A 27,381-nucleotide genomic window follows, 5' to 3' on the forward strand; every position below is an offset into this window, starting at 1 on the left:
CGCACCTCGTCCTACTGTAAGGTCACGATCATCACATTCCCGTCTTCGCCTCCGCACCTCGTCCTACTGTAAGGTCAAGATCATCACATTCCCGTCTTCCCCTCCGCACCTCGTCCTACTGTAAGGTCAAGATCATCACATTCCCGTCTTCCCCTCCGCACCTCGTCCTACTGTAAGGTCACGATCATCACATTCCCGTCTTCCCCTCCGCACCTCGTCCTACTGTAAAGTCACGATCATCACATTCCCGTCTTCCCCTCCGCACCTCGTCCTACTGTAAGGTCACGATCATCACATTCCCGTCTTCCCCTCCGCACCTCGTCCTACTGTAAGGTCACGATCATCACATTCCCGTCTTCCCCTCCGCACCTCGTCCTACTGTAAGGTCACGATCATCACATTCCCGTCTTCCCCTCCGCACCTCGTCCTACTGTAAAGTCACGATCATCACATTCCCGTCTTCCCCTCCGCACCTCGTCCTACTGTAAGGTCACGATCATCACATTCCCGTCTTCCCCTCCGCACCTCGTCCTACTGTAAAGTCACGATCATCACATTCCCGTCTTCCCCTCCGCACCTCGTCCTACTGTAAAGTCACGATCATCACATTCCCGTCTTCCCCTCCGCACCTCGTCCTACTGTAAAGTCACGATCATCACATTCCCATCTTCCCCTCCGCACCTCGTCCTGCTGTAAGGTCACGATCATCACATTCCCGTCTTCCCCTCCGCACCTCGTCCTACTGTAAGGTCACGATCATCACATTCCCGTCTTCCCCTCCGCACCTCGTCCTACTGTAAGGTCACGATCATCACATTCCCGTCTTCCCCTCCGCACCTCGTCCTACTGTAAGGTCACGATCATCACATTCCCGTCTTCCCCTCCGCACCTCGTCCTACTGTAAAGTCACGATCATCACATTCCCGTCTTCCCCTCCGCACCTCGTCCTGCTGTAAGGTCACGATCATCACATTCCCGTCTTCCCCTCCGCACCTCGTCCTACTGTAAAGTCACGATCATCACATTCCCGTCTTCCCCTCCGCACCTCGTCCTACTGTAAGGTCACGATCATCACATTCCCTTCTTCCCCTCCACACCTCGTCCTACTGTAAGGTCACGATCCTCACATTCCCGTCTTCCCCTCCGCACCTCGTCCTACTGTAAAGTCACGATCATCACATTCCCGTCTTCCCCTCCACACCTCGTCCTACTGTAAGGTCACGATCATCACATTCCCTTCTTCCCCTCCACACCTCGTCCTACTTTAAGGTCACGATCATCACATTCCCGTCTTCCCCTCCGCACCTCGTCCTACTGTAAAGTCACGATCATCACATTCCCGTCTTCCCCTCCGCACCTCGTCCTACAGTAAGGTCACGATCATCACATTCCCGTCTTCCCCTCCGCACCTCGTCCTACTGTAAAGTCACGATCATCACATTCCCGTCTTCCCCTCCGCACCTCGTCCTACTGTAAGGTCACGATCATCACATTCCCGTCTTCCCCTCCGCACCTCGTCCTACTGTAAAGTCACGATCATCACATTCCCGTCTTCCCCTCCGCACCTCGTCCTACTGTAAAGTCACGATCATCACATTCCCGTCTTCCCCTCCGCACCTCGTCCTACTGTAAAGTCACGATCATCACATTCCCGTCTTCCCCTCCGCACCTCGTCCTACTGTAAGGTCACGATCATCACATTCCCGTCTTCCCCTCCGCACCTCGTCCTACTGTAAGGTCACGATCATCACATTCCCGTCTTCCCCTCCGCACCTCGTCCTACTGTAAAGTCACGATCATCACATTCCCGTCTTCCCCTCCACACCTCGTCCTACTGTAAAGTCACGATGATCACATTCCCGTCTTCCCCTCCACATCTCGTCCTACTGTAAGGTCAAGATCATCACATTCCCGTCTTCCCCTCCGCACTTCGTCCTACTTGTAAGGTCAAGATCATCACATTCCCGTCTTCCCCTCCACACTTCATCCTACTATAAGGTCACGATCATCACATTCCCGTCTTCCCCTCCACACTTCATCCTACTATAAGGTCAAGATCATCGCATTCTTGTCTTCCTCTCCACAGCTTGTCCTACTATTAGGTCTTCAGGAGCATTGGCATGTCTGGAGCTACCATCTCTTACGAGGCTGTTGTACAGTCACCTTTCTTTTTTTATAAATAAAAGAGTACACTCTAATATAATGATTGAAAGTATAGTATGGTAAATATATAAAGAAGTAACACAGTTTATTATCATCATCAGGTCTTATGTACAGTACATAATTGTATGTGCTGTGCTTTTATGTGATTAGCTATAGCAGTAGGTTGTTTTTATTTTTTTTTTTTATTTTTTATTTTTTTTGACAGATTCTCACTTTGTTGCCCTCGCTAGAGTGTGTGGCATCACAGCTCACAGCAACCTCCAACTCTTGGGCTTAAGTGATTCTCTTGCCTAAGCCTCCCAAGTAGGTAGGACTGCAGGTGCCTGCTACAACACCCGGCTATTTTTTTGTTGCAGTTGTCATTGTTGCTCTAGCAAGCCCGGACTGGGTTGAACCCGTGAGCCTTGGTGTACGTGGCTGGCACCCTACCCAGTGAGCTATGGGTGCTGCCCTATAGCAGTATTTTGTCTTACACCAATGTCAGTGTAAACATGGGTAATGCAGTGTGCTACAGTGTTGTGAGAGCAGCCCATCTTCTCTAAACAAAAGCAATTTGGGGGATCTATTATAATCTCATGGGACTAGTGTCATAGAGTGGTATGTGTGGTCTGTCGTTAAATGAAAACTCCTTATGGAGTGTGGCTGTATTTCTTTAGATTTTGACAGGTGAAGTAGTCATGATTCCTACCACCTTAGTCATGAGACAGGACACCTTGATCATTCTACAAGCTGTGATTGGGAAGAAAATATTAAAAGTTCTTTGATACTTAAAATCCATATGAAAATTATTGTGTAGATTTTATTGATATTCTCGTTTCATTTGAATAATCAAATTAGGAGAGAAACTTGTTTGAATAATGAGGCCATTCTCTGTTTGGCCAGGTTACTCTCCTTTCCTCTCTTCCGTCTGTTTCCTTCAGTTCATCTTTTTTCCTTGTTGACGTGAGTGCAGAACACTTTGACCAGCGCTTTCACCCAAAGTTGCTGCCTTCCCTTCTTTCCTCTTTGTGTATACAGATCCTGTTTCTCTGAGGGCTTCACAGGGAGCCACCGTCCCTTTCCCATTTGAGAGGGAAGGGGAAAGAGATTATTTTCTCCCCAAATTCTAGAGTAGAAGTTGCTCAAACAGCACAATTCAAGCCCCGTCCCTCTCTCTCTCTCAACAATTGGTTTTGAACGGGCAGGGAATTTCTTTTTCTCGTAGGAATGCAAACTTACAGAATTCTTAGTTCTTGGACCTTTTCAGGTAAAATGATCTAAAGATAAGATTACTCTGTACAGAAACTGGAATGTTCACTTCTGCCACCTTCCCAGGAACTGGATATTACTGGTATGTAGGGCGACTCCTTCTGTGTTGTCTTATAGTTGCTAAGCCTTCCTTATCACCACTATCCTGACTTTTAACATAAAAATTAATTTTTTCTGTTTTTTACCTTAATGTAAGTAGAATCATGCAACAGTCTTTGTTCATAGTTTAAGTTTGTGAGAGTAGCATGGGATTGCAGCCCCTCCCCCACGGTGCTTGGAGCACAGCAATTATTTTGTCTTACTAAGCTGCTCCTTTGCTTGTCCTTTAGATGGAGAGAGCAAGGTTTACTTGAGGGTTTTTTTTTTTTTTTTTTAATTGTTGGGGATTCATTGAAGGTACAAGAAACCAGTTAAACTGATTGCATTTGTTAGGTAAAGTCTCTCTTACAATCGTGTCTAGCCCTCCAAAGGTGTGGCACACACCAAGACCCCACCCCCCTCCCTCCTTCCCTCTCTGTGCTCTTCCTTTCACCTACCCCCCTCCTCCTTTCTATCTCTGCTCTCCCCTTCCCCCACCCCCACCATGTCATTAATTGTCCTAATATCAAAATTGAGTACACAGAATTCATGCTTCTCCATTCTTGTGATGCTTTACTAAGAATAATGTCTTCCACTTCCATCCAGGTTAATACAAAGGCTGTAAAGTCTCCATTTTTTTTAATGGCTGAATAGTACTCCATGGTGTACACATACCACAGCTTGTTAATCCATTCCTGGGTTGGTGGGCATTTAGGCTGTTTCCACATTTTGGCAATTGTAAATTGAGCTGCAATAAACAGTCCAGTGCAAGTGTCCTTATGATAAAAGGATTTTTTTTCCTTCTGGGTAGATGCCTGGTAATGGGATTGTAGGATCAAATGGGAGGTCTAGCTTGAGTTCTCTGAGGTTTCTCCATACTTCCTTCCAAGAAGGTTGTATTAGTTTGCAGTGCCACCAACAGTGTAAAAGTGTTCCCTTCTCTCCACATCCATGCCAGCATCTGCAGTTTTGAGATTTTGTGATGTGGGCCATTCTCGCTGGGGTTAGATGCTATTTCAGGGTGGTTTTAATTTTAAAATCAAAATGATTAGGGATGATGAGCATTTTTTCATATGTTTGTTAGCTATTTGTCTTCTTTAGAGAAGGTTCTATTTATGTCTCTTGCCCATTGATATATGGGATTGTTGGCTTTTTTCATGTGGATTAATTCGAGTTCTCTATAGATCCTAGTTATCAAGCTTTTGTCTGATCCAAAATATGCAAATATCCTTTGCCATTCTGTAGGTTGTCTCTTTGCTTTGGTTGTTGTCTTAGCTGTACAGAAGCTTTTCAGTTTAATGAAGTCCCATTTGTTTATTTTTGTTGTTTTTGCACTTGCCACGGCAGTCTTCTTCATGAAGTCTTTCTCCAGGCTGATATCTTCCAGTGTTTTCCTATGCTTTCTTTGAGGATTTTTATTGTTTCATGCCTTAAATTTAAGTCCTTTATCCATCTTGAATCAATTTTTGTTAGTGGAGAAAGGTGCGAGTCCGGTTTCAGTTTTATACATGTGGATATCCAGTTCTCCCAGCACCATTTATTGAATAAGGAGTCTTTCCCTCAAGGTAAGTTCTTTCTTGGTTTATCGAAGATTAGGTGGTTGTAAGATGTTAGTTTCATTTCCTGGTTTTGTATTCAATTCCAAATGTCTGTGTCTCTATTTTTGTGCCAGTACCATGCTGTCTTGACCACTATAACTTTTTAGTACGGCCTGAAATCTGGTATGCTGATGCCCCCAGCTTTGTTTTTATTACTAAGAACTGCCTTAGCTATGCAGGGTTTTTTTCTGATTTCATACAAAACACAGAATCATTTTTTCCAAGTCTTAAAAGTACGATGTTGGTATTTTAATAGGGATGGCATTGAATAGGTAGATTGCTTTGGGAAATATACACATTTTAACAATGTTGATTCTTCCCAGCCATGAGCATGGTATGTTCTTCCATTTGTTAATATCCTCTGCTATTTCCTTTCTTAGGATTTCATAATTTTCTCTATAGAGGTCCTTCACCTCTTCTGTTAAGTTTATTCCTAGGTATTTCATTTTTTTTTTTGAAGCTATGGTGAAGGGAGTTGTGTCCTTAATTAGCCTCTCATCTTGACTGTTACTGGTGTATACTAAGGCAACTGACTTGTGGACGTTGATTTTATATCCTGAGACATTACTGTATTTTTTGATGACTTTCAGAGTCTTGTGGTTGAGTCTTTGGGATTCTCTAAGTATAAGATCATGTTGTCAGCAAAGAGGGAGAGTTTGATCTCCTCTGCTCCCATTTGGATTCCTTTTATTTCCTTGTGTTGCCTAACTGTATTGGCTAGAACTTCCAGCACTATGTTGAATAGTAAAGGTGACAGAGGACAACTTTGTGGTTCCAGTTCTAAGAGGAAAAGCTTTCAGTTTTACTCCATTCAGTAAAATACTAGCTGTGGGTTTGTCATGGATAGCTTTGATCAGTTTCAGAAATGTGCCACCTATGCCTATACTCTTCATTGTTCTAATTAGAAAAGGATGTTGAATTTTATCAAATGCCTTTTCTGCATCTATTGAGAGGATCATGTGATCTTTATTTTTGCCTCTGTTAATATGGTAGATAACGTTTATGGACTTGTGTATATTAAACCAGCCTTGGATCCCTGGGGTAAAACCTACTTGATCATGATGAATGACTTTTTTGATGATAAACTGTAATCTATTGGCTAGGATTTTGTTGAGAATTTTTGCATCTATATTCATGAGTTAAATTGGTCTGAAATTCTCTTTTTGGTTGGGTCTTTTCCTGGTTTTGGTATTAGGGTGATGTTTGTTTCGTAGGACATGTTGGGGAAGATTCCTTCCTCCTCAAATTTTGGGAATAATTTCTGCAGTATGGGAATAAGCTCTTCTTTGAAGGTTTGATAGAATTCTGGTGTGAAGCCATCTGGACCAGGGCATTTTTTTGTTGGAAGCTTTTTTATTGTTTCTTTAATCTCAGTGCTTGAAATTGGTCTGTTTCTTCCTGGCTAAGTCTAGGGAAAGGGTGTGATTCCAAATATTGATCCATTTCCTTCACATTGTCAAATTTCTGGGCATAGAGTTTCTTGTAGTATTCACAGATGGTCTCTTGTATCTCTGTGGCATCAGTTGTTATTTCCCCTTTATCATTTCTGATCAAGGTTACTAGAGATTTTACTTTTCTATTTCTAGTTAGTCTGGCCAAAGGTTTATCTATTTTATTTATTTTTTCAAAAAACCGACTCCTTGTTTCATTAATTTTCAGAATGATTCTTTTGTTTTCAGTTTCACTGATCTCTTATTTAATTTTGGATATTTCTTTTCTTCTGCTGGGTTTAGGCTTAGATTGTTCTTCTTTTCCCAATTCCACAAGTTGGCTTGTGAGATTGTTACTGCTCTCTCTTTCTGTTTTTCGAATGTAGGCATCTAAAGCGATAAATTTTCCTCTCAAAACTGCTTTTGCAGTATCCCACAGTGTACCTTGTGTCTTCATTGTTGTTATGCTCAAGGAAGTTAATGATTTCCTCTTTTATTTCTTCCTGCACCCATCTGTCATCCAACAGAAGGTTGTTTAATTTCCATGCCTTTGTGTGGGGTTGAACGTTTTTATTGGAGTTGAATTCCACCTTCAGTGCCTAGTGGTCTGAGAAGATACAAGGTAAAATTTCAATTCTTTGGATTCTGTTGAGATTTGTTTTGTGTCCTAGGATATGATCAATTTTGGCGAATGTTCCATGGGGCAATGGAAAGAATGTATATTCTTTATGTTTGGGATGGAGTGTTCTATATGCATCTATCAAGCACAGTTGTTCTAGGGCCTCATGTAAGTCCCTTATATCTTTGTTTGATTTCTGTATAGAGGATCTGTCCAGCTCTGTAAGAGCAGTGTTAAAGTTCCCTGTTGTGGTATTATAGGATATCATACTGCTCAGACTGAGTAAGGTCTCTTTCAGGAATCTAGGAGCGTTTAAATTAGGTGCATAAATATTTAGAATTGAAACGTCTTCTTTTTGTATTTTTCCCTTGACTAATATAAAGTGACCGTCTTTGTCTTTTTTGACTTTAGTTGCTTTAAATTCACAAAAGATTGCAACTCTTCTTTTCTTCTGAATTCCATTTGCCTGAAAAATTGTCTTCCAACCTTGAACTCAGAGTTTTGATTTGTCTTTTAAAGCTAAGTGTGTTTCCTGCAGACAGCAAATGGATGGCTTGTGTTTTTTAATCCAGTCAGCCAATCTGTGCCTCTTCAGTGGGGAATTCAAGCCATTAACATTTATTGAGATAATCGATTCATCTTATTTTGTGAGAGTCCATTGCTTAGTTTTATCTTTTGCATCAGTGTGGAGGTTATGTTCTGTCCTTTAATTTCTGAATTCTTACCTTTTTGTTGATCCATTGTGATGGTCGGTGTGTAGAACAGGTTGAAGTATTTCCTGTAGAGCTTGTCTTGATGTGTAGATTTTCCTCAATGTTTGTATATCAGTAAATGATTTGATTGCTCAGTCAAATGTAAAGCTTAGCTTAGCAGGATATAGAATTCTGGGCTGGAAATTGTTCTGTTTAAGTAGATTAAAGGTAGATGACCATTGTCTTCTTGCTTGAAAAGTTTCATTAGAGAAATTTGCAGTTACCCTGATGAATTTTCCCCTGTAGGTCAACTGGCGCTTACTCCTGGCAGCTTGCAGAATCTTTTCTTTTGTCATGACTTTGGACAGGTTCATGACAATGTGTCTTGGAGAAGCTCAGTTATAGTTGAGGTGACCTGGAGTCTGATATCCCTCTGTAGGGAGTGTGTCAGAATGTTTGGTGATATATGGGAAATTTTCATTTATATTATTCTGTAGTATGGCTTCCATTCCCCTGGGGCATTCTTCTTCCTCTTCTGGGATACCTATAACTGGTATATTTGAATGCTTCATAAAGTCCCATAATTCTGTCAGTGAACGTTCTGCTTTCTCTTTCTTCTTTTCTGCCTCTTTAACTACCTGAGATATCTTAAGAGCTTTGTCCTCTACCTCTGAGATTCTTTCTTCTGCATGGTCTAATCTGTTTTTGATACTTCCTATTGCATCTTTAAGTTCCCTAATTGACTGCTTCAGTTCCTTGAGCTCTGCTATATCCTTTCTATAGTTTCCATATCATTCATCTCTTATTTGATTCTCTTTTTGGATTTCCTTTTGGTTATTTTCCACTTTATCAGCAGTTTCCTTCATCATTTCCATCATTTCCTTCATTGTTTTCATCAACTGTATTCTAAATTCCCTTTCTGTCCTTTCTAGCATTTCTTTATAGGTGGAATCCTCTGCAGTAGCTACCTCACAGTCCCTTGTGAGCATTGCTCTGGACCAGTTTCTCATGTTACCAGGATATTTCTGCTGATTCTTCCTCATGAGTGTTTTCTTTTATGTTTCCTTGCCCTAATTTTCCTTTCAGTTCCTCTTGTTTTTTAAATTACCGTGCCTCTGGACTACGGTTTCAGTGAGTCCTTTTGGTACAGGACCAGAAGGATGAAAAGATTGAAGAGCAAGAAGGGTAAAAAGAAAAAAACAAGAAAAAAGAGAAAGGAGAGGGGGTGGGTAAAAGGGAATATTGGCAAAAAGAAGATAGGCACAGTAAGAGGGAGACAGGAGCAGTATAGGTGCACAGTAGGGTACTTTGACCCAAGCTTAAAAATCCCCAGGTTGGGTGGTTCCCTTGAGGTCAGCAGCTCTTTTCTAGCCTGTTTGGACACAGTATCCCACCTCCACCAAGTAGAGAGGAAAGACAAAAATGCTATAAATCAAATGAAAACAAGCAAACAGAAAACTTTACGGGATAAAATTGGGGGCAAAAACCAAATAATAGGGGTAGAAACTCTAGCAAAAATGAAGTTCTAATTGTTAATGAAGGAAACATTGGAAAATTATATTTAAACAATGAAAATGAAGAAAGAAAAGAAAAAATATAGAAGGAAAATGTTGAAATAAAAAACAAAAACAAAGAGTATATATCTTGTTGAATATTGTCTGGGCAATAGGTGATCTTCTGGGGTATGAGATGTTTAATCACAATGCTGATAATGGCTGTACAAGATGGAGACTGGAGGCCTCTGCTGATTTCTCAAACCCCACAGGGTGGAGAACCTAAATGTCTCCTCAGCCCACTTAAAAGGCACTTTAAACTGCTAACCTTGGCTAAGCAGAAGCTTTCCCAGGAAAGCACGTGTCGCTGGGATCGCTCTTGAAGTGGCTGTCCACTTACCCAGTGTGCCAAAAACAGTCTCACTCTATGCCCCCAAGGGCCAAGGCTGTAAGGCATCTCAGTCCTGCCTTTAGGCTGCTCAGTCACTAGATTACTCGCTCCCGCCCGATCCTTGGTCTGCGGCCCTGAGGGCAGAGCTTGCTGGGGCAGTTCTTCCACAATGGTTCCGTGCGGCCCACAGCCAAACACTGTTAGCTCCCTCAAGCTCAGTGGCTCAGTCTGGGGCCCTAGACAATGCTTAAAGTCCTTCATTCTAAGATTGCTGACTTCTGTAGCAACTGGTCTGGGAAAGGAAAGACCACCAGAAAACCCAGGGAATTCGCCTCCATGGAGTCCTTTGTGTGCGGAGGTCCCAAGCCAGTCTGCCATCTCTCTACTGTTTGGTCTTCTTACACTTGTTTTATCTTACATAGTGAACATTTTTGGCTGTATTTAATTGGAATATTAGGAAAATGTATGTTTGTTTGATCTTTCTAGAAGAAGAAATCTGATTGTTTTGCTTTTAGTATCTTCCTTATAAATCCTGAAGTCATTAGAAAAAATAGAATGAAATGTTTTATGCATTTATGGTCAGTAAGATGAATATAGTCTCCGAAACAAGGTATTTTAACAGAAATTGATTTGGGGTAAAATACAATCTCATGTAGTTCTGTTTGTATGAAATCTAAAATAAATGATTTTGGCTCCGGACCTGTAACTCAAGCGGCTAAGGCGCCAGCCACATACACTAGAGCTGGCAGGTTTGAATCCAGCCCAGGCCTGCAAAATAATGACAACTACAACCAAAAAGTAGCCGGGTGTTGTGGCGGGTGCCTGTAATCCCAGCTACTCTGGGAGGCTGAGGCAAGAGAATCGCTTAAGCCCCCAGGAGTTTGAGGTAACACCTCGGCACTCTGCCCAGGGTGATAGCTTGAGGCTCTGTCTCAAAAAAAAATAAATAAATAAATAAATAAAATAAAATAAATGATTTTAACTCTGTATAAATTTTAAATTTTTCTATGTTTAATTACAGAATCTTTTAGCTGAAAAAGTAGAACAATTGATGGAATGGAGTTCCAGACGCTCAATCTTCCGAATGAATGGTGATAAATTCCGAAAATTTATAAAGGCACCACCTCGAAACTATTCTATGATTGTTATGTTCACTGCTCTTCAGCCTCAGCGGCAGTGTTCTGTGTGCAGGTAACTTATATAATTCTAAAATTGAAAAACCATAACCCAGGCTTATATATTAATTTTATTATATTTAAAATAAGTACATATAAAAGAATTAAGAAGTTCTTCGGTCATTGCATATAACTATGTGCATTTGAAAATAAATGTAATCTAGAATAAGATATTGGTAGGCTAATATTTTATTTTGACATGTAAACCATCTATTGACCAGTTGCACATATCATTATATTAACTGTTTTGCCATCTTTATGTCTTCCATGTCATCTTGTGAGTCATCTAATTATACCTATGATCAGTGAAGGAGCCTTCTTAAATATACTCTGTTTTAACAGTTTAATAGAGAGGATTCACTTTTCCCTAGGAGTCCATTTACTTGATATCTCCAATGATTAGAAATTTCTTCCTATTCTATATAAGTAAGCAATTAGACATGAATGAAACAACAAAAAGAAATGAATTAAATGCTCATTAACAGGAACAAACCAAAGAAAATTTTAGACACGTACAAATAACAATATATGTGCAACAAATACTTCCTTAATTAAACTTTTTGTTGTGAGATCATTATAGGATCCCTTGCAATTGTAAGAAATGATACAGGGATCCTTTATACTTGTTACTAAGTTTGCTCCTGTGGTAACATCTTACAAAACTGTACTATGATATCCCAGGCTGGATATTGGCATTGAGACAGCCAAGGTGCAGAATGGTTCCATCACTCTTTTTGCCCTTGATAGCTGCACTCACCCTCCAGTCTACTCTCTACACCTTGAATTTGACCTCTGGCAATCACTGATCGGTTGTTCATGTCTATAATTTTATCATTTTAGGAACATTATGTAAATATTACAATATATGACCTTTTGAGTTTGGCTTTTAAAAATTTTGCTATGATTCCCTCAGAATCCACCCACATTGTTGGCATTTATCAGCAGTTCATTCTTTTTATTACTGAGTGGTAATCCATAGGATGGAGGTACTGTAGTTTACTTAACCATTCATCTTTAAAAGGATTTCTGTTTGTTTCTGGGTTTTGGCTATGACAAAATAAAATTGCAATGGATATTTATCTGAAGGTTTTTGTTTGAGGTTAAAATTTTAATTTTTCTGGGATAAATGCTAGAGTGTGTGATGGCTTGAATGTATGGCATTTTCAGATTTAGTTGTCTAAGAAACTGCCAAAATGTTTCCTAGAGTGGCTGTACGATTTAAATCCCAGCCGTCTGCATATGAGTGATTTAGTTTGTTCTTGTCCTTTGTTCTTATTATTTGTTGTTGGCACTATTCTGTTTCAGCCATTCTGATAGTTGAGTATTGATAAATCTTGTGCTTTTATTTTGTGTTATTATCTGTATGTCATCTGATGGAATTATCTGGTCATGTCTTTACCCATTTCTAATTGGATTTTTATTGAGTTTTGAGAGTTCTTTATATGTTTAGATACTAGTCCTTTGTAAGATACATCGTTTTTAAATATTCTCAGTACATATACAGTGTCTTTTGTAGTTTTAATTTCGATGAGGTTCACTTGATCAGTTTCTCTCTTTAGAGGTCTTACTTTTTCTATCAGATTGAAGAATTCTTTGCATATATCTAGATACCAAAGGTTTATGTTTTTTTCCTGAATCATTCTTGTATACTGGAATAAAACCCATTTGATTGTGGCATATTATTCTGTTATATATTGTTAGGTCCCTTTTGCTAATAGTTTTTTGAAGAATTTTGCATCTAACTTCATGAAAGTTACTAGTCTGTAGTTTTCATTTTTTATATTGTCTTTCCCTAGTTTTGGAAGTAGGGTAATAAATGTAATGGCCTTATAAAATGAGATGGGAAATGTTCCCTTTAAAATTTGTTTTTTCTTTAAATAGTTGATAGAATTTTCCAGCAAAATCATTTGAGGGGTAGAGATTTCTTTTTCAGGAGCATTTAAATTACATAGTTCATTTCCTCAGTGGTTCAGGACAGCATTAATTTCAGTGTTATGACATCCTAATCATGAGTGTATATTGGGGCATGGCTAGAAATGAGTAGAAAGATGGTGAAGAAAATATTTTTTAAAAAATCAGGTGATTCTGAGTTCCTCTCCTGTCTAAGTTGAGGACTAATACTTAAGTAGGTATTAACACTGTTGTCAGAAATCGAGCTGGCACATGTGTGGATAGAATGCGTATCCCTTAAAGCAGTGGTTCTCAACCTTCCTGATGCCGCGACCCTTTAATACAGTTCCTCATGTTGTGGTGACCCCCAGCCATAAAATTATTTTCATTACTACTTCATAACTGTAATTTTGCTACTGTTATGAATCGTAATGTCAATGTCTGATATGTAGGATGTATTTAGGCAACCCCAGTGAAAGGGTTGTTTGACCCCCAAAGGGATCATGACCCACAGGTTGAGAACCGCTGCCTTAAAGCATATATAAATCCCTTTCAGACAAAAATGCCACTCTAATTGCCATTTTGTTTTAATAGTTCAGTGTCTACTAAAAATAAAAAATGTCTGAAATTCTGTAATGTCATATATATAGATGGTGCTAACAAAATGTATGCACGTGTTAAAAAAGAAAAAACTGTATTAAATTTATAATACTCAAGTCCCATTTGACTTCTACAATTACAAGAGGTGCTCAACGTGACTTATATTTACCTTTTGTTATCAGTATAGTTACTATAATTTTAATAGTTTTTTCTTTTCTTAAGACGTGTATGCATTTTTTTTGGCATCCTCTGTATGTTAGGCAAATCATTTGTTCCTTAAAATTGAATATATTCATTTCCGATAATCACCAGTATTGTAAATAAATATTTTTAATTGACCATTTAATTTTTTGTAACTGTGATTTAAAAGATTTTATTATCTAAATATTTATTTCACGGTTATATAAAGTTATATGTACAGTGATAACATAAACCATAACATACTGTTAAATGATGTATCCTTTGGGTAGTATTTACTTTACTCATTATGGTGTTATATGTGTTGTTAATAAATATAGAACCTTGGGTTGTGCCTGTGGCTCAGTGAGTAGGGCGCCGGCCCCATATACCGAGGGTGGCGGGTTCAAACCCAGCCCCGGCCAAACTGCAACCAAAAAAAATAGCCGGGCGTTGTGGCGGGCGCCTGTAGTTCCAGCTGCTCGGGAGGCTGAGGCAAGAGAATCACGTAAGCCCAAGGGCTGGAGGTTGCTGTGAGCCGTGTGACGCCACGGCCCTCTACCAAGGGCAGTAAAGTGAGACTCTGTCTCTACAAAAAAAAAAAATAATAAAAAAATAAATAAATAAATATAGAACCTTAATATTTTAATGGCACTTAGTTTTGGACACCCTTTACTTATTTATTTGCTCTGTGTTTTTCACAGCCTATTTTGTAAGAAACTTTTATATTTTATAATAATTTTAGATTTATAAGAGAAAAAGAATGAAGTTATTAAGAAAAAATTAAAGGATTAATATGGGGAGGGTGTTAGAGAAGAGAGAAAGAACAGGTTAAAGTTGAAAAGCAAATTAAAAGTGTAGAGGAGATTCGTGGGCCTAACACCTATAGTTATGATATAATTGTTTTGGACTGGGGCCAAGGAATTAATATTAAAGAAATGTGATCTCCATAATTCTAGTGTGCAAACTAATATAAAGAAAGAGAAGGTAAGAAGCAGGTTCATGGCTCATAACTTTAGTTTATTTTTCATTGAGGAGCAATGGAAATAGACTTAACTAATTGGATAATGAAGTAGCATTGAGTACCCTTTTTGAAACTAGAATACCCAACTTCTTAGTGAAGAATCTATAGAATTGAATGCTTTTCTTCTCTAGTACTTAGCAGTGTAAGAGAAAGAACCACCCTCCTTTGGGATTTTCATGTTTGCTTTATGGCATGAAGTAGCAAACGAGCAGAAAGTGCTATTGAAAGTAGGGTCCAAGGCAGCCCTGAACAGCTGACAAACTAGTTGGGATACTACCCACCATACTGCTAGCTATTTACAAGGGTGAAGAACAGGTTGTGTGTAGAAGCAGGATGGAGTTGAATATTAGGAAGTTCTCATAAATGGTTTATTTAATTGCTGAAGCATGTGTAGATGATTTTTAATGGCCCAGAGAAGCTTGACGTGCTAGGAGACTGTGGTAATGTCTAGATTATAAATTTGTGTGTTGGGATTATTCAGGATGATATTGCCATTGGAAAGGAAAAGCTTGAGCATTCAGTTCCTCTAGGAAGAGGAGTGCCTTGGAGTATATTAGGTGAAGATGATAAATTTATGTTGTAGGATGATGTAAATTTCAGTGGAAGATTCGTTAAATAATTGTGATTGAACAGTGGTCCTGAGATCTACTACTGAGCAGTGGTCCTGAGGTCTTAATGTTGTTAAGCCAGGAGAGTGCTAAGTATGATCCATATAGGAGTGGGGGAGTGGATCAAAGAGATGTCAAGGGGACAAGTAAGATGAAAAAGTAAACAGGAGTTTCAAGAAAAACTTTTCAAGAAAAATTACCCAGATTATATTTCTGAATAATAAAGTAAACCTTAAGGGGAATTGTAGATGCATTTAGAAGGCACCCTGTCATCAGCAGCCATTTTTCCCCCATGCGAATTAATTCTCCCGGGTCCTTCTGTATCAGTGAACTTTTGGACCATTCTGTAATTTACTGCTGTAATCTTTTATAATTTTACAGAATCTTTGAAATGTTTTATAGCTATAATTAAAAAAATCTTAGGGCTTTCCTTTGTGAAACTTTTTTGCTTTTTTTTTTCTTTTCTTCAAAGAAAAGTGAAATTTTCTTCTAGAGTTAATTCACGCTTAGATTCTCCAGTTGCTTTTCTGTGTTGAAAGACTGGTGAATGAGCTTTTGGCTTCCCTATAAGCCCTTTTAGCAAATCATTCTGCTCTTCCTTCACACAGTCAGTTTATTCACAAATTTCAGAATTCAATTCTCACCTCCCTCAGGGCTAACATCAAACTCCTTGGCCAAATAAAGTTGTTAATTAAGACTGCTCGATATAATTCTCACCTCCCTCACGTGTTAACCCCAAACTTCCTTTATCAAATTACACTGTGTTTGGGAATATTCCCCATAATTGCACTCAACCTTTTTAGATATATTCTCCCACACAGTTATTCGTCTATTCCATAATTCACTATAGGTTCTAAGAACAAAATATCCTCTTTTAAGGATATTACAATGGAATGGTTGTTTTACAAAAAAAGTGCAGTTGAAGGAAAATGAAAAACTATGTGTAGAATCAAGCAAAGGTCAGGTATACCAAAGTTTTGGTGATGTGTTAGAGATTATTATATTATTAGACTCCAAATAAATGAAAAAGATTAATAAGGTAATTTGACAAGGATGGTGAATAACTCATTACAGTGGTGTATCAGATACTAACTGGCTACCATGCTATCTCCCCTGGCTTTATAAAATTATCGTTAACTATGTGTAAGTCATTGAGGGCTCCATGTGAATCCTACAGGAACCCAGTATTTTCCAGGATAGTTTTAGTCTTAGTAGGAAAGATTAGAATCTGACCATAAATAAGAAAGTTCTTTGAGGACAGACAGTTGGTTAAACCATTACCCTGATAGTACCATGAGGATGAGGATGTGCTGGTGCTGGGTCACGTGAAGGTCAGGGCTTTGCACTTTGTGTGCACTTAGTAGAGTTTTATTGAATTAGGTAAATAAGAATGTTACATTGATGAAAACCTCAGAAGTTTCTTGTTACATGTTTACAAAAGTAAATAGGGTATAAAATAGTGTTTTATTTCTCTAAAAATGCTTTATTTAGGAAGATTATAACTAAAATAAATTACTTGTAAAAGTACAGTCTTGATAGCTACACTCAAGCATTTAAAATAAAGAGCAAAGTTTGTACATTTTTATGTCTAAAGCTAGAAATATTTATAGATATAAATCTGTATTAATAAATTATAATTATATTTGTGTTAATTTAAAGCATTTTTCCTTGGTTTCCATGATTTTAGCATGTATTAGTCATTTAACATATTAAGTAAGATTCACTGTTTTTCTCAGTGAATCTTCTGAGACTCTGGTCTCAGACCTGGTCCTTACATAATTTCTCTTAAGATAAATAAGTCTCTTGATTCCATGAGGATGACTTAGTACAAACCAGTACTTTTTCGAGTAAAACTACTTCACATATATTCTTTCCCTTTGTCAGTAAAATACAGTGAAGAAGATGAATTCTTTTCTGAACTGGTACATTATAATCACTACCCTTTGGTAAATACAAGGAGTTAAGTCATCTCCTTTACTACCCTTTGGTAAATACCAGAGGTTACCAGGTATTTGTGATTGTTATAATACCTGTGATTGTTAGTTACACTCCCAAGGCTGGTCCTTGCCTGGAGTGTAGGAACTTAGATTTTGGGAATTCTCTCACCATTTGTTAACTGATCAGGGTGGCTCGCTGTACCTAAACTGTTGTAGCATATGGTTAATTCTGAACACGTGCTTTCCTCAGGAGTCCGGAATTGTCTCACCTGCTATACAGAGGGTGTGCATATGACCAGCTCTTGGAGCGCTGAATCTTGAATGGGCCTCCTGGGTACACAGCACTTTACCCATGCTGTCACACCTCTTTGCTGAAGGAATTGATTGACTCCTATGTGCCTTAACAAGGAATCACTCTTGGAAGCTTGCATCACATTTGCTTCAGATTTTGCACCAGGTGCCTTTTCCCTTTGCCAATTTTACTTTGTATCCTTTCACTGTAATTAACTTGAATGATAAATATGACTACATACTGATTCCTTGAATACTTTCAGTGAATCACTAAATCTGGGGTGGTATTGGGAACCCCAACACAGAACCTCTTAATAATTCTGAAGTGTTTTTCATTGGTCTTGGCAAGAAGGCATGTATTTAATATTCATTTCAGCTTTATTTAAATTTTTATTTTTCAGGTCTGTGGAATAGTGTTCCCTCCCCCCTTAAGAATACTCAGTAGAGGCTCAGCACCCATATAGCTCAGTGAGTAGGGTGCCAGCCACATACACCGAGGCTGGCGGGTTTGAGCCTGGTCCAGGCCTGCTAAACAATAATGACAACTGCAACCAAAAAATAGCCAGGTGTTGTGGCAGGTGCCTGTAGTCCCAGCTACTTGAGAGGCTGAGGCAAGAGAATCACTTAGCCCAAGAGTCAGAGGTTGCTGTGAGCTGTGATGGCACAGTGCTCTACTGAGGGTCACATAGTGAGAATCTGTCTCAAAAAAAAAAGAATCCTCAGTAGAACTGAAGGGAAAAAGAAATTTTATTTTATAAACTTGTGGCTTTGGCTCAAAGGAGTAGGGCACCAGCCCTGGCCAGAAACTGCAAAAAAACAAAACAAACAAAAAAAACTTGTAGCTTTCTACCATGGAATTGTATTCTACTATGATGAAATGATATTATATTGATGCTGACATTTATTTTTTGAACAAATATTAACCGAATGGTAACTATATATATGTATTGTGCTGGATACTAGGGAGATAATGGTAAACAAACTGACCCGGCTGTAGCTGTCATTTATCTCAGAGTCTAGTCGAACTGCTGGACTGTGTTCGCATTACATAGTTAAACTTATGATTACCTAACTTATAAAGGCCATGAAGGAAAAGAGAGTTTTATGAGAGGACCCTTATCTTATTATTAATTTTTATTTAAAAAAATATGTATATTGGAGTGTAATAATAGAAGTATTAAGATACACAGAATGATTAGTAATTGCTGCGGTTTGCTTCTTTGCCCCATGCGTGAGACATGTGCTCTGTGTATGTGGAAAGCTGGGGTGAGAAGGAAGAAAGAGCACGTACATCCTGTATCAAGAATAAGCTCGTTTATTCAGAGAAAGTAAAGGAAACTGTGGGGCCTTGTGTAGAGAGAAAAAGGGAAAGTAACTGGAGGTGAGATTTGAAAATGCAAATAGTGGATTTCAAGGTAGGTGCTAAACATGCCAAAATTTGTATAAACCTTTTTCATTTACTAAAGACTTTGCTATATCTCATGCTATTAACCTAACAACTGTTGAAAGAGGAATTATTACTTATTGTCATGCTAAGAAGGGGAAAATAGTGTTATAGTACATGTGACTTTTTCAAGTTTGTATACATTAGAAAGTGAAAGGCCAGTCCACAAGTTCAGATTTTCAAAATTCAGATGCTATGTTTTTTCTATTTGCTCATAGATAGTAATATGAGTAATATTACTTGTTTGAAAACCATGTTAAGAGTGTTAGGTTTAGTTTTCTGTTTTATTTTATACCATATTATACTTCTGTAGTTGTCCTTTTGTGGTGGTTGTTAACGTTGACTAATAAAACTTGCCACAGGATCAAATGGATTACTTTATTAAAGAAACGTTTTCAATTTTTAATCACCAAGAATAGTACCTGGGAAGCTGACCAAAATATACATTCTTAGAACCCACATTCTTAGAAGAACTTGACTAATTTAATGTGATATATTTTCAAGGAATTTGTATTTAAAAAAAAATCCCAGGTAATTTTGATATAAGTGGATTAGGAACTTCACTTTGAAAACAGCATTTGTGTTTGTATTTTTATGTATAACTATAGTTATACATAACCTTTCTCTCACTGCTGGCTCCTCTAATTACTAGCCTTGGAACACAGAAATGTTCCACATGAAATGGGATTAAAATAACTACCTGTATCATAAGGCCTTGCCAAAAATCAAAACAAAACCAAAACAACAAAAGAATACAAGGAAACTTTCGGGAGTGATAGAAATGTTTATTACCTCTGTTGTGGTAATGGTAACATGAGTATGTATGTGTGTTTAAACTCACCAGATTGTACCGATTGGGCACATTAATTACGTGCAGTTTTTCATGTGCCAGTTATACCTCAATAAAACTAGGGCAAAGAACACTTCAAGAATATTCCTTCAGTGTTAGCATGAGGTATTCCTATGATGGTTTGTTAGTCTATTAATAAAATTAGAGATGTTTGGAACAATATTTCTGGATAAAAAGGTTTCTCCTAATGGAATTTTATAATATCACAAGATAGATGATGTAATACAGGTGTCCATATAGTTTGTGTGCAATTTCAAACAGTTGTAAATTTTCAATTGCACATGAACTTTATGGTCACACTAATTTTATAATATAATCAAATAGTTAACTGGTTAATCAGTAGTTGAAGAATTATGTATAAAAATACGTAAATCTATAACTTTCAGCATATTTTTCTGTGAACCTAAAACTGGCCTACACAATAAAGTCTTTTAAAAATAAAATATTATTTGCATATTACAAATTTGACAAAGAGCTAATAACCTAATCTACAAATAACTCAAGCAAATCAATAGGAAAAGTGCAACCCAACTCCCTTAATAATTGGGCAAGAGACTTAAACAGAATTTTTTTCTCTTGAGGACAGATGAATGCCACAAACACATGAAAAATGCTCATCATTTCTAGTCATCAGAGAAATGGAAGGGAAAACCACTTTGAGATAGCATCTAACCTCAGTGAGAATGGCCTACACCTCAAGTCTCAAAGCTGCAGGTGCTGGTATAGATGTGGGGAACAGGAAACACTTATGCACTGTTGGTGGGAATAAGTATGGAGAATCCTCAAACAACTTAAACACTCAAACTTCATTTGATCCTGCAATTGCATTACTAGGTATCTACCCAAAAGAGAAAAATCATTTTACCTTAAGGGCATTTACACTCAAATATTTGTAGCTAATTAATTCACAATCAGAAAGAAGCAATCCAAGTTCCTATCAACCCATGAATGGACTAACTGTGGTATATGTATACTATGGAATACAATTTAGCAAAAAAAAAAAAAAAAGAGATGGAGACTTTGTATCTTTCATATTTGCCTACAAGGATTTGGAGAACATTCTCCTAAGTAAAATATCACAAGAATGGAAAATCAAGCATCCTATGTACTCAATACTAAGTTGAAAGTAGTAGGTTAACAATTACAGTCCCAAATGAGAGAAAAAATACAATTAAATGCAAGAAAGAGGGTGAAAAGAGTTTGGTAAGTTTCCATATAACTCGTCCTGGTTAAAGGGCACAACTATGATGGGGTACTTCACCTCGCAGACACAAACAATGTAACCTAATTGTATGTACCCTCATATTAATCTGAAATTAAAAAATGTGTTTGAGAAAAGTTTTAAAAAGTGAAGATTAAGTGAAACAAAGATAAATACATAAAAGGGTTAGTGGCACACACTAATGACAGTAAATGTCACTGATGTGGTGATCCTTTGAGTTGAGTAGCAAACAAAATCTTCATCTCTTGTGACATAATTTCTATAATCTTGTGTCAGCCTTTTTAATTCAGCACAACAAAGTTCTTCAAAGTGTGCACACTTAATGCTTGTTATCCTAGCACTCCAAGAGGCCAAGAGTTTGAGGTTGCTGTGAGCTGTGACACCATAGCACTCTACCAAAAGTGACAAAGTGAGACTGCCTCCAAAGAAAGAAAAGAAAGGTATCGTTCATTCTGAAAGATCTGTAAGGAAAACGTGGATGCGTAGGCAAACAGAGCTCTAATAGATAAACCTCATTTATCTTATCAGCCAGTGAATTATGTAGCATCAGTTCCAGTGTGATAGGAAACTGTTGAGTCTATTTAATGTGTTTTAAGGGCATTGAATCTATTTAATGCATTTTAGTATATTCAACAGAGTCCTGGTACGTATGTGTATAACACAGCCAGAGAAACAACTCTGTTAAACATCTTCGTGTAGTGTATTTACCAGTCTTTTTGTTCTCCTTGAGGTACCGGAACTTTGATAGGTGACTCTGCTCACTCCAGATCTATGTATATTCTTTAATTTGGGGTTTTATGAATATATGCCCTTTGGAATATGTATTAAAAAATTCGTTGTAAATATATGACTATAAAGTTATACACGGTTGGAGTTTGATAGGAATTCATTACCTTATAGGAAGTTTTAATCACATTGAAAAGAGAAACTATACTTCTAAAACATTCCTTCAAAATTATTTTCATCATAGTAAACTTATTACGTATACAGAACTATACATGAGTTAGTTCTTTTTAGTTTTACATCGCCTTTATAAAGGGGTTATAACAAAATTAGTGTTTGTATAAAATGACCCATTTGGTGGTGTTGTTCCCATAATAAAAAATGAAGACAATTTCATGTAACAGATGTAGCAGGCAGTGCCCTGCCATAATCGCTTAAGCCTTTCTGGATCCTTTCAGTGCAGCTTGACTGCCCTCTTCAGGCTGCATATGAATATATTAGAACAACATACAGTGTTCCCTATGTTTATATTACTATGAAATACCAAAACAGTGTTGGAAATGTGGTTATTTAAGTGCTTGGAACATTTGTGGCTTTAACGTCCAATTTCAGGTGGCAGTGAGGAGAGAAGTGTGCTGATGAGCACTGGTGATGTATTACTTTACTCATCAGTCCAAAGTGACATAAACAGACGCAAGAATCCACTGACTTTCTCTGTCTGTCATTAGTTAGGTCTCCTCTATTCTCTATTAAGTATTAAGAATTTGAAATATGAGGGGCATAGAGGTTAATGGAGTAAGGATAGAGAATGGGGTCTTCATTATTAGGGCACATTTATTCTAATGAATTTTGTGTATTCTGAAGAGTTATCATTAATATGTACATGTTTCTCAGGCTCGCTGAATAATTTTTTGCAGTGGGATACAGATTTGTTCACTGAACCTGTTGGTACTAAGTTACATCCAACAGAAGAAAGCCCCCATTTACCTTGTCAGTTTTAAATTGTCTCCAAGTATTGTATTTGAGTCAAGAAAATGTAATTTGCTTTGGCTCCTGTGGAATTCTTTATTCTAGCCAGAACTGTTTCTAAGTATATTGTCTAGAAAATTTTGCTGGGCGGGCTTTGGCCTGCTAGGTTCCAGTGGAGAGTATGTACCAAATAGGTCATATCTTCACTTACATAATATTTCCACAGCCTCATATATTTTCCCATCCAGAGCATTTCTAAAGACGTAATCTCTTTTCCTCCAATATATCATACACAATGGCTAGACACAGCATTCTTAAAGAGTATTTCGCATAATCCCCTTCTTTCAAAAACTCTTGTTCACAGAATAAAGTCCAGGTCCTATGTATCTTTTTACCACTTCCAGTCTTTTCTTTCCTTATTTCTAACATAAAACTTATATTCTATTATTTGAACACATAATACACATTTCAGAGTGGGTAGTCTTGCCTTACGATTCTCTCTCTGTTGTTTCATATTATAATTTTTACATACGTCCATGACTTTCCTTTTTTTTTTTTTTCATATTCACACTTTGTCTAACCACTCCTGGCCACTGGGATCTGATCCTTCTCTGTATAGAACTTACAATCTGTGTTCCTTTTAAAAATATATGGACCTTACTTATGTATTAAAGAACATTACTATGCTTTACTCTATCAAACTTCTTGAAGATTGACACTGTGAGGTATATTCCCCTCCTTTTTTTTTTGTTTTTAAGCAGTTCTGGCCAGGGCTGGGTTTGAACCCACCACCTCTGGCATATGGGGCTGGCGCCCTACTCCTTGAGCCATAGGCTCCGCTCGGTATATTCCCTTTCCTTACAGCACATATTAAAGTTGTTGTGTTTAAATATTGTTGATTATTAAAATCTGAATACTATGTTTGCATATGAAATTGATATTATATATTACATGATGATTTAGTCGTTATAGGCTTTGAATCATGAATATAATTCTTTCGACAAACAGCTTATATGTGACGGTACACAGATTTAAATTGTAGCCCCCCCCCAACATCATAGAGTAAAAGCAAATTTGCCTTTAAAGAGACATTAATCTGTGATGTTAATCTGACTAAATGGACTTTTAGCCAGACTCACTAGAATTTAGAATCTCTATGTGGTAAATTTAGTTTTAGGGCATTTATGATAATATTGATTGGTTTGGAAAGTATAATATTCACTATCACTATTAACCTTTATTGAATGCCTAGTGTATGCTGGGTCCTAGCCGCTGGATAATTGATATGCATAAAGAGAATGAATAGATATATGGAGTAAATTACGCCACACAGTGACTGTGAATTTCCATTTCAGACAGTTGCATTAACAGCTATTGTAGGTGGAGAGGTTTGAAGTGAGTTATATAAGAGAGGCAGCTTTTGAGAAAGGTTTTGAAAGAAGGTATGATATTCTAAGTAAAGTTTATGAAACAGACCCTTTGAGTATGGTATGTTCATAGGGTTATATACCTTGTGGCCAGTGTATGAAGCTTCACCACTTCTCATGGTCCTCATGTGGGTAGTGGGGAACGTTTTTGGAATTTGGAATAGAGGATAGATTCTACAAATTTGTTACTGGGAAGTTAAATCTGGAAAAGTAGAATGGTGTGGAGTACAGAGTTTGAAGGCAGGTTGAATTCATCCTCTCTGACTCCTCATTATTCTTTATCATATTTTATTTTTTTATTTTCCTCACAGTTCTTAAGATTATCTGGAATTTATGTACCTACATTAACGTATCTATTGATTCTGTTTATGTATGTTTACATGAGGCCCCTCCTTCTAGCTAATTGTATATGCATAGAGACTACGTTTATGATTCACTCCTGCGTTGCCTGGGACATTGTTGGTATTAACGTGGATCTGTGGATTAAAGTAATGATTTCGTGAATGTGTACTTAATATACTCCAGTGCAGTGGTTCTCAACCTTCCTAATGCCACTGCCCTTTAATACAGTTCCTCTGGGTCGCGACCCACAGGTTGAGAACTGCTGCTGTAGTGCATTAGGTTATAAAGGAGTGGGGAAAAGAAATTCAATATGCCTGTCTAGGTCATTCTATGTGGTGATATCCACCGATGTTGAATACTAAAGTATGATTGTTTTCTCTATTTAATTTTTAGAGTGAAGTATTTTCATTTCTTAGAATATCACCATCACAAGCATACTAGGATTTTTTTTCCGATTTACCATTTATCTATGTTTTATTTAAAAAGTAAAACTATTCTTTTTTGTGAAGTACTTCACTAATGGAATTGTGTTTAATACACTATTTTCTTAATGGTGATGCCATCCTCTTAATGATTTTTTACATCAATATTGGTCTCTTAAGCTTGATGCTATGCATAGATGTTCAAGCCCACTTAACTGTCAGTGCTAGTTCGCTGTGTGAAGTTATTATGCATGTTTTCTTTGAAAATCAATGATGAATACTTACCAAGCTTATTGCATTCCTCAAAAATCAAATCGATTTTAGGGCCTGTGTTGGTTTGAACTTTGTTTTGACTGTAGGATTGGCAGAGACCCAGGGCAGCAGTGTTGTACGCGGAGGAAGGAGGGTTAAGTGTGTATTCCTCTTGTAAACAGAGAGCGGGTTCTCGTTTATATCACAGCTTCATCTTGGCAGCAGCCGAAGTTCTGTTTCTCTTTAGGCCTTTGTGCTTGTTAGTTCTGCTGGCTCCTTCTCATCCTTGGCATTTGAGCTTTAGTGTCACTTCATCTGAGAAGCTGTTTATGACCAGACCATCTAAGTACATTCTGCATTATTTCCTGTGATGCCATTTGTATATTGTTTCCTCAGAGTACATCTTAGTTTTTAGTTATTTTTATTATTCATTTAGTTTATAGTCTCCTCACTAAAACATCAACTATATGAAAAGCAGAGACTTTGGAGATTGTGTCTTTCTTCCTACTGGGTGTTCAGTAAATAGATTCTCAGTGAATTACAGTAGATTAAACCTTATTTAACTACTACAGCTTTACAAGTTGTAACTTTTTATTAAAAATATTGTTAAATGTACTGGATAGTTTTCTGCCTACTGAGCATAATGTAGTCTTACGCTAATCATTGTAGTGATGGCTTTTGTACTATGCTCTGATGAAATCATGCCTTAAGGTCTAATGCTAAATGATCTCAAATTACAGCCCTGTTTCTGTTTATCACTCTTAAAGTATTTGTATTTTAATCACAACACTCTTACCTGCTTCCCGTTAGAAAAGAAGAATCTAATGAAGAACTACAGGCCCGGGCCATTGCACTTAACTGTTTGCAGACTCGTGTGCCAGAAACAGTCACTGTTAACTCCTCTGTGCTTTTTTCTTTTGATATTTTTTCGTATTTCCAAATGTTGTTCTGATAACAAGATCTTTGCATTTCTTGCTGTGATGAATGAAAATTCATCTTACCCCTTACGATTTTTACTGCTTTCTATTTCTTCTTTTGTTTATCAATGTAATAGTAAATACATCCTTATATTTTTCATTTATTAACTATGGTTATGTGTCTAGATTCTCTTAAGTTTTTTTCTAAAAGAGGTAAAAACACAGACTGCTTCACGAGTTTGCGTGTCATCATGGCTCAGCAGTTGATTTCTCTCATTTTGACCTGAAGATGAGCAAGCTCAGCCTTCCCCATCACCTCTGCTTTTCCCCCTTTACCGACCAAATTCTCTCAACTGTGCTTCTATGTTGTCATAATTGAAAACATACATGTTTTGTGCTCTGTCTCTAGGTTGATTTAGGAACTTGAAAGGTAAAAAATAGCATTTACATTATTACCCTATAAAATAGCATCCACTATAAAGTAATAGTTAATGATTTTGATTCCTTTTCTGCAAGGCCGTTGTTTATGACCCCTGCCCCACTCAAAGGAAAATGTTCAAAATAATCTTTCTCATCACCAATTGATCAAAATTATGATGCATTTTAATGTGTTTCTTATTTGGACCTTGCATGTTACGTTCACTTTTGGTTGTCCTTTTTACTGTTGTGGGAGCAAAATAAATAGTAATTACTATGGTTTTAGTATCTTCCATGTCTTTCTGATTCTAATCATTACTTAGAACCTGTAATTTTCATTTTTACGTCTAATTTGATTCCTGTTCTGAGTTGAGCTGGTCTCTTACAGCCTTCTCACAGTTCCGACTGCAGCTTTCTTGCGCCCTCCGTGCGTCCTGCTGTCCACCTTCTGGCTGTCCCGTTCCCTCTCCTACACTTCTATCGTGGTCTCAGGGTTTTCGACTTTTTCTTTCGTATTACCTTTTCTATTAATTACATTTTAAGATATTTTCCTAAGGTGTGTAGAAGGGCAATTTTAGATTCCTTACATTGCTGAGGACATATTCATTTCAAATGTAATTGATATTTTGTCTCAAGATGAATTCTAAATAGAAAAAATATCCCTTCAAAACTCTGAAAGAATTGTTGTGTCTGCTGGTATCTAGCATTATACTGACCAGTCCAATCCCAATCTCATTCTGTGCCCTTGTTGAGGAAGCTTTTTCTTCTCTCTGAAAATGATTAGAATTTTCTTTTTATTCATAGTGTTCTGAAATATCACAGAATTTTACTATGTTGGTTTTTCTACATTCATCTTATTCAGAACATAGGAGACAATTTTAATTTGAATTCTTAGTCTGCTTTAGTTATGTTGCTTCCAGAAATATCATTTCCTCTGTTTTATCTCTCTCTCCTCTCTGGGACTCCTGTTTGAAAGTTGTAA

General features: G+C 37.5%; 1 protein-coding gene across 3 annotated transcripts in view; it reads left to right on the top strand.

Moving 5' to 3' along the window:
• Positions 1-27,381, top strand: part of TUSC3 (tumor suppressor candidate 3) — a 162,756-nt gene that overhangs the window by 46,831 nt on the left and 88,544 nt on the right. For all 3 annotated transcript variants that reach the window (XM_053578464.1, XM_053578463.1, XM_053578465.1), the window contains exon 2: positions 10,734-10,903. In XM_053578464.1, the coding sequence (XP_053434439.1) occupies positions 10,734-10,903 (170 nt within the window). The remainder of the gene's footprint in view (positions 1-10,733; positions 10,904-27,381) is intronic.

Source organism: Nycticebus coucang, chromosome 24, assembly GCF_027406575.1.
Source record: "Nycticebus coucang isolate mNycCou1 chromosome 24, mNycCou1.pri, whole genome shotgun sequence".
Classification (NCBI taxonomy): Eukaryota; Metazoa; Chordata; class Mammalia; order Primates; family Lorisidae; genus Nycticebus; species Nycticebus coucang.